Source organism: Polypterus senegalus, chromosome 2 (genome assembly GCF_016835505.1).
Source record: "Polypterus senegalus isolate Bchr_013 chromosome 2, ASM1683550v1, whole genome shotgun sequence".
Lineage (NCBI taxonomy): Eukaryota > Metazoa > Chordata > Cladistia > Polypteriformes > Polypteridae > Polypterus > Polypterus senegalus.
Window position 1 is genome coordinate 86,246,628 of NC_053155.1, and position 9,105 is coordinate 86,255,732.

The window sequence follows — 9,105 nt, forward strand, 5'->3', positions numbered from 1 at the left end:
ATCCATTTTCCAGTGAATTCTCAAGCACATAATATTAGATTAGATACCCTACCTTTTATCATTGCAGATCAGTTTAAATACCTAGAGGTAAACACAAAGCTCTTTATCAACAAAATTTTGCCGTCTGCATGGAAAAAATTAAGCAACACTTGCATAGATGGTCAACCCTTCATCTCACTCTAGCTGGAAGAATTAACAATGTTAAGATGAATATTCTTCCTAAGCTGCTTTTTTTATTTCAAAACATTCCAATATACATCAGTAAATCATTTTTAAGCAATTGGATTCAACAATAACCTCATTTATTTGGAACTCGAAACATCCACGTGTTCTAACAGCGACCCTACAAAGATTTAAGGCAGAAGGTGGCATGGCTCTACCCAACTTTCAGTTTTATTACTGGGCAGCAAACATACAAGCCATAAAAACCTGGGCACAAATAGATGAACATATACAGGCTTGGTCCACAATAGAAGTAAAATCCTGCAGTACTTCTTTATATTCCCTGCTTTGTGCCCCAATAAATGCAAGTTATCTGCAATATACTAATAACCCAATTGTGCTCCTCTCACTTGGAATATGGAACCAATATAGAAAGCATTTTAGGATGGAGAATCTTGTATCTGTGGCACCTCTGCAAGAGAACCACCTCTTTCAACCGTCACAAACATATGCAGTTTTTAATATCTGGAAAAGATTTTGGATTAAATTGCTTAGAGATCTTTATATAGACATCTTTGCATCCTATGAACAATTACATTCCAATTTTAACTTTGCAGCTACACATTTCTTTCACTATCTTCAAATTAGAAACTTTGTTAAACAGAACCTGCCCGATTTTCCTCATCATGCACCCTTGTCCATGCTGGAAAAGTATTGCTTAATTTCAAGGACTTAGACACCATCTCTGCAATATATAAAATTATTTTATGGTCTCTTCCTTTCAAAGATCCAAGAGGACAATGGGGGGAAAAAGATCTCTTAATCAATATATCAGAAAAGGAGTGGAAAGTAGACTTCACTTGAGCTCCATATGCGCAAAGCATACAATTGTTCAACTCAAAATTATATATCGAGCACATCTGTCTCGCCTAAAACTGTCCAAAATGTTCCCAGGTCAAGATCCAACCTGCGAGCGCTGCAATCAAGTCCCAGCCTCACTAGGTCACATGTTTTGGGCCTGCAGCAAATTAACATCATTTTGGACCAAAATTTTTAAGTGCCTTTCAGACAGCCTTGGTGTCACAATCCCTCCTAACCCATTAACAGCTGTGTTTGGTGTTCTGTGGAGAAGGACAAACTGTGATTGCCTTTACTACACTATTGGCACGCAGACTTATTTTGCTAAACTGGAAGAATCCTAACTCTCCTCTCTTAAGTCAGTGGGAAAACGATGTTTTATACTATTTGAAATTGGAAAAAATCAAATATTCAGTTAGAGGATCGGTACAGAATTTTTTTAAAACCTGGCAGGATCTAATCAATAATATTTTAGAATAAGCTCTTAAAGCACCGAGGAAGCAATTATTTCCACATTTCTTTTTCTTGTCCATTCATTTCTATTGGCCTATAAAACGCATCAATTTAGGTATGTTTAAAAACCTTAAGTTTTACCCCATTGGCCATGCTGTCTCTCTCAGGGGTGGGGGTCGACTAGTTTTCAGTCCTATTTTTTTGTAAAAATTGGTCGATTTTTATGGAATGATTACAATGAAATTAATAAAATTAAAAAAAAAATATATGAATACTTTAAAAACCTGATAATACCTGTTTTTCCTTCTTTGTAAACTGTAAAAAATGACATGGCACAAAAAGCTTTGTAGATTAAATTCCTAATATCATCTATTTAAGTCCTTAAGTGATGTGGGTTGTATTATATGTAATGCATTTTTATACCTTGATATAGATGATTATCAGAGATTGAAAATCTAGGGTTTGGGTAAAGATGTTATTATTTTTGAACTAAAGGTATGGGTATAAGTATAGAGAATTACTGAAAAATTAAGTTGGTATGCCCTCCTATACAGTATTTATAACTAATAATAATTCTTGATTTTCTTTTTGTTTCCAGACTTAGGGGGTGAGAATGCCTGAGATGACAGAAAATCATACGCCAGCATCTAAGTCTCACAGGTATGATGCTATATACTGGATCAAAAAGGCTTGATTATCCTATCTTGTTTTACTCTGCATCTATTCTGGGGATTACTGAGCCCAAAAACGTATTTATTTGTTTATTTTTAGGAATAAGGCATTCATTATTAAACTAACCACATTAATCTGATCCTGTTGGGCTGATCCTGCTGGTCATGTTGTGTACATGTACATTTTTCAGTGCTTGTGTAGTTAGTAAGAAAAATCATTGTTTGAATTGCTATTCAACATTCATTACTGTCACTCTATCCATTATTCTTTTCTGGCAGTTAACCTCTCTTCAGGCAATCTTCATGTAAATGATATATTTCATAGTTAATTTAAAAATCATTTTTCACCTTGCAATGTATAAAATATCTATCATACGCTTACAGTTACCTAAATTTTTAGGGCCTCTGTGCCAGATACCGTTTTGTAACACTACTGACATGTTTTTGTACAATGCTGAACAATTTTAACTAATAAAGCTTGGGGCTATTGCATCTTTCCCAGTTTAAAGGAACTTATTTAAATGTTGACCAGGATGAGCATGAATGTGTGTGTATGTGTGGCGCAGTGTTTTATTGGTTTTAATAGAAGCTCTACTCTAGGGGGTAAATACATTTTAATAATATACCATCAGAATATTCTTATGTTACAAATTTTTCTGTATCTGCTGAACAGTCCTAAATGTTTTCAAATTCAGCTTTTCAAAGACTTTTAAATAACAAAAAACTTAAATGTTATTTCTTTTTGCCTGGAAAAAATGCATAGTTGATCTCGGATATAGACATAACTTGTTGTATTCACTTCAGACCCCTTCACTCTCTGCACACTTTATTGCATTGTAGATTTAATTTTAAATAGATAAATTTGTAATTTTTGCTCATCAGTCCATCTTTTGGAAACCCACAGTTTACACTGAATGTTGGGGTCTTGAAGCCATGAAATCTATGAAACTCTCTTTAAACCTATGTGATCACACTATGAAGAGAAACAGAGAAGGGAGAACCTGTCGGAAGGATAATTTTTCACTATATCACTCTGATGCTTATGGCAGAATAGCTAGAGAAAAGCCACTTTTGTGTAAAAGGCATGACAGCCCATTTGAGCTCAGAGAGCATGAGAAAAATGATTTTCTGGTCAAGAATTAACTCTTTGGGCAGATCTCTGAGCACTATGTTTGGCAAAAATTGGACACAGCTCATCACCTACTGAATAGCATCCCTGTAGTGAATCGTGGTGGTGGCATCGGGCTATGAGAGTGCTTTTCAGCAACAGGAACAGGGGAAATAGTCAGAATTGAAGATGAATGCAGACAAAAATGGCCCTTGAAAAAGACATGCTCCAGAGTGAACACATCCTAAGACTGGAGCAATGGTTCACCTTTCAGCATGAAAATGAGACTGAACTGAGGCATACAGCCAACACAGTACTGGTGTGGTTTAAGGACAAGTCTGAGTAGCCTTGCCAAAGGCCAGACATTAACCCCATTGAACATCTGTAGTAGTTTGCAGATGCTTCCAATTCAATATACTGGAGCTTGATTGGAGTGGGGTAAACTGTCCAAATCCAGAAGTGGAAAGCTTGTAGAGACTTGGTCAGGAAAGTTCAAAGATGCAGTTGCTGCCAAAGAAGATTCTATGAAGTGCCGAATTAAGGGTCTAATTCATGACTAAGTGGGTTGGAAAATGACATGACATACTTGTATGAATAAGGTTTTAGTTTTTGATTTTTTAAAATAAGTTTGCAAACCTTTCTGAAATAGTTCTCGCATTGTCATTATAGGATTTTGGGTGTAGATTGATGAGCAAAAATTGCAAATGTATCCATTCATTATTAAATTTACAGCACAATAATGTTTGCAGAAACAGAATGGCTCTGTATACTTTCTGAATCCACTGTGTATAACGTAGTAATGCTTAATATAAACAAGTCTGTTGTCTTATTTACAGGAAAAAAAACAGAGAAACACACAATGCAGGTAAATGCATATTTCACTGATCTTTGTTTTTCATGATTCTGCAATGTAATTAATTTTCCAGTGGTTTCACTTTTATTTTTTCTCCTTTAATTAACATCCCAGATATGTGAATAATTTCAAACATAGTGTTAAAGTTAGTGGTAGGCTATGTGTATAGTGTATTTTTCTTTTTTATTAACCAGTTGATTCACTGGATAGGCCCTCTTGATATCAATGAGTTACTGATCCATCACAGGGCACACTGACACCTAGCCCTTTTAGAGATGGGATAGTGTCTCTAAAACCAGAGTTCCTATAGAAAATACACCCATTAATTTTTCCTAACCTGTGTATCCAGGGCAGGATTGATATCTCTTTTTTTTTTTTTTTTTTAAATTTGAAAAACAAAGATAGTGAGCAGACCTAGGATTTGTACCTAGTCTCTTGGAGCTTTTGGGTCATCTTTGTTATCCACTGCACCATGTTACCCTATCATACAAAACAACAATTTCCCCACATGTCCTTGACTATATAGCATTGTAGCCCCGTTCACTGTTTGGGAATTACTGGTCTGTTTTTTCTTAATCTTATCTTGGTCAAAACTGCCCTCTTGTTTTCTCCATCCAAATATATCCAATTTCCAGCCACAAACTCGTAATGTCTCAATGACACTGAAGTTCCTAAACTGTGATACTTAATCCATATCTTCTACTCAGTGTGATATTTGGAATTGCGGATGCGCCTCCTGTCTGACATGAAAATGTTTGGAGTTTCAATGCTGGCCTGATGAGCGCTGCTGTGAATATTTTCTGTCAGAGGTTTCTTCATTCATTGCCCAACAGAAGCTCAGGAACCCTCCATCTACAGGAAACTTGATTTCACCATTTGCTTCACCTTACAGGGGTCAAACATTGAGTTCCCTGTACAAAAGTCCTATATTGTGTACATAAAGGACATTTAGTTTTTCTTACACTGTGTTTTATGACAGTGGAAATAATGTGAGTTATTTAGTAATGAGGCATGTATGTTGCTAATCCAATGTTAATGTCATTCAATCAGCATAGACATAAGTTATTAAAGCTATACTCAATATTTCACATTGTGAAATTTTAAATGTTATCTTTAAATGCACACTACATAGCCATATGTAATAATATCATTATGAAGTAAATTACAATTACCTATATTTTAGCCTTTTGTGGTGATGGAAGCTATGAAACATAACTTTCTTTCAGGGACCAATCAGTAAAATCCTGGTTTTTGTTGCATTTATTATGGTTCTCTTTTTCTGTATATATTTGTTTTATTCTTCCATCTTATGTAAATTATAACTTGCAGAAATTGTTAAGTTTAAGCTTTTTACTGCATTAGCAGTTTTGTTATTTTGTATTATTTGTGTCCACTTTTTTTAGAGCAATTTCAGTAGAAACTGTGGGTTTATTTCTAAAACTTACTGACAATGCCAAAAGGAATAGAGTGTGTGGGGTCATGTCACTTGGTTGTCACACTTATTGGCATGACTACGAAAAATGGGCTGTCTTTTCATCCATGGCAGAGGACACACTTGTTGTATTTACAGTTGTGTGCAGGACAGTGCTAACACAGTTTTTCTTTTCTATTCCTGTGTCATGCTACTTTGGCAGAAGCATCAATGTAATTCATACAAAAAATATGAACCCAAGTAGCTTTTCCTGAAAATTAAGAAATATTATTTTGATCCGTCTTCATGCTTTCATCAACATTATTTTAAATATATTGAAAGGAAATATTTCAGGGCTGTTAACTCTGTGTGATTAGATAATTTTTTTTTATGACATCAAAGCTTTGAAGTTACCAGTTTTAAAATGTCTTGCAACCTACAAGATTTCTTTTTAAAAAGCAAACACATTGCTTTTGCTTCAATATCTGCATTTTGTAAATTGCAGTTGAGAGACATCGAAAGAAGAAAATCAATGCAGGAATTACCCGCATTGGAGAACTTATTCCTTGCTCCCCAGCTTTAAAGCAGGTAATACAGTATTGCAACAAATTTGTTTATTCAGACCAGCTTATTCAGTCTTACTTAAATTAACAAAAGTATTTTTCAATTGGTATTAATATTATTTTTGTTGTGGTCCTATTATTGAAATTTCCCAAATACACTTGGGTTGTACTTTTAAGCTTGTAAAATGTTGTACTGCCCATATAAAGTTACCTGTTTAAAAACTGTTAGAAAATTGTAGCTCTTTGAGCATATGGATGGCACTATATAAATAAAATGTATTATTATTATTATTATTATTTATCAGCTTCTCTCCATTTAAGCCAAGCAAGAAATGTTTAATTCCAAGTTTCATCAGGTGTGCCTAAGCCTGTTTGCCATCAGCAAAGTGGTATGTTTAGGCTGCATTAGAGCAGTGGTAAAATGGAGAGTGTGTAGCACTCATCTGAAGAAAGTGAGGTTTCTGCAACTTTTTTCGAACAATTCAATGCATTTCCACATTTGTTTGGAAGCTTGCTGCTTTACCTTTGGCACTACTTTTTTTTCACTGTTCCATTTATGGTTCTGTGTGTATTTTAAAATTATCTTTGTTGTTTAAGTACTCTATGTCATGCAAAAATTAAGAAATTAATTGTATACAATGTTGCTTGCATTCAGCTGTTGTTGCTTACTGACATTTTCTTTTACAGTGGACATGGATACTATCAGGTTTTTAATTGTTGTTATAATGCAAATTGTCTCTTACAAATAGGCATGAATAAGCAAATTGCAGTAAATTCTTAGGATTGTACAGTATTTTGTGGTTTATGTCTGTGAATGAGACTGGCATTTGTGTGTCATTCAATGTTTACTTTTACTTAATTGATGAGCATAATATGGACAATGATAAGTGTATATGTGCCAGCTCATGTCAGCTCATAAACACCAAAAGATATCAAAATTGAAAGCTCCTGTTTAATATTTTAGAGTATTTGTGCCATTTCAAAGACTGAGGAAGAATTCTATTAATCAATTTTAAACTGCATATTTTCTTTAAATTATTGACACCCCTACATGAGTGCTTAATGGCATAGGATATACGTACCATAAAGTGAACTGTCTTTAAGTGTAAATTAAATTAATTATGATTATGAGTTACAACACTATTACAGTTGAAGTTATTTTCCTTTCTTAATGAAATAAACACAATAATATGTTCTGCTGCTGTCAATTTTTGTTTAACCTATGACACATTTTAAATAATACGAGGTTTTGATATTTTTTCTCTTTTAGAGCAAGAACATGATTTTGGACCAAGCTTTTAATTATATAACTTACTTAAAGAGACAGAATGATGAGCTCTTATTTAATGGGGGTAACAAGGAGCAAGGTAAGAATTAGGATTGGTCAAGAACTAACCTGTGTAATTCCTGTCTGTATTATTACTCAGAGAAAGGTGAACAGCCATCTGAGGAGTGTAATAACATCACAGAAAAATCTATGAGCATTTATGTTAAGGAATAATAAAGTAAACTTCACACTCACAATCAAATGTGATTGGAGACTATACACTTGACATAGTAGTAGTAATATTTTAAAAACAATAATATGAAATATTAGTTACACCTGTACAAACAGTTTTTCAAACTAAAATTTGTATATTTCAGTTTACACAACAAAAAGTTTAAATTTCATGTGGTAAAGAATTGTATCAGTGATGCATGTTTCTGATTGAATTCTGGCATAGTTAGATCTTTAATAAATGATTATTTTTCACATAAGAAAATTATCTACATAATGCATTTAGTTAAATTGCAAATATTTTAAAACTATTTTAAGAAATGCTATTAAGATTATATTTTATGCTAATTATATTATTCATCCATTTCTTTTTATTGACTTTTTATTAGTTTTATTTATATATTTATAGTAATGTGCTAACTGTAGGTTGTGGTAATGAAGAGGTGTTTTTTTTTTTTTTTTCTTCTTCTGTAATTCCTATTCAGAGCCTGTCTTTGTTTTTTGTGTTATCATTATTTATGCATTGCTCAAAACCTTTACTTTTCACCTGCTTTTAAATGCATTTTGATTATAGGATACTTAGTAAGCATTTGGTTAAGCCATTATTCTTGAGCATATTTTTTGACTAAGTTACATACTACCTTTATACTGGAGGGGACGTAATGTTTCATTTATATTCACGTGAGACATTAGCATATTTTATAAGGGTCAGAACACAGTCTCTCATTATACATATCTTCAAGGGGCATCTTAAATTTCCTTTTTAAAATATTTTAATTCTTCAACATATTCTAAGTCGGGGACCTCTGTTACGGTCCTGGAGGGCTGCAATGCCTGCAGGTTTTCTTTCCAGCTAGTTTCCTAATTAGAAGTTCTTGCTGAGAATGAAACTGGAATTTAACTGTTTAGCTTGTTGGTACTTTCATTCTTCCAAGAGATATTTTTAATTGCACTGGAGAGTTTCCCCCTCTGAGAACATTATCTATGTGATTGCGGACCAGAACAGATTTAAACTTGTCATTCTAGTTCCTCTCTTGTTTATTTCTAAACATTTTTTTTTTTAACACAGATACCTCATGGCACATATGTACAAGTTTAAAAGGAAGCACATTAGCCAGAATAGCTGCTGGTTTATTGGTTGTCTATATTTCATTATTAACTAATGTCTGGTTAAGAAAATGGACAACAATTAAAACTTAAATGCAGTCACTAAAAACTAAAATAGACATTTAAGGTCGATGAATTGTAACAGGCAAGATAGATAAAATTATTTAGTAGTAAATAAATGGATTGTAATTAAGAAATTGGTTGAAGTGAAAACCTGAAGCTACTGTTGACCTCCAGGACTATAACTAAGGACCTCTGATCTATTGTGTAACTAAAATTTGTCTTTGATGAATGAAAGAGCTAACAAGGCATATAGTTAAGTACCAAGTTTCATTTTCAGCAAGGACTAAGTTCTAATTAGAAAACTGGCTGGAATGAAAACCTATAGCCACTGCAGCTCCCCAGGGCTGTGATTGAGGAC

At 33.6% G+C, this 9,105-nt stretch overlaps 1 protein-coding gene across 1 annotated transcript in view; it reads left to right on the forward strand.

The window, feature by feature from the left end:
• Positions 1-9,105, forward strand: part of LOC120523118 (basic helix-loop-helix domain-containing protein USF3) — a 44,273-nt gene that overhangs the window by 24,350 nt on the left and 10,818 nt on the right. The window contains exons 3-6 of the mRNA XM_039744105.1: positions 2,072-2,133; positions 4,089-4,117; positions 6,022-6,104; positions 7,350-7,446. Coding sequence (XP_039600039.1) covers positions 2,087-2,133; positions 4,089-4,117; positions 6,022-6,104; positions 7,350-7,446 — 256 coding nt within the window. The 5' untranslated portion in view covers positions 2,072-2,086. The remainder of the gene's footprint in view (positions 1-2,071; positions 2,134-4,088; positions 4,118-6,021; positions 6,105-7,349; positions 7,447-9,105) is intronic.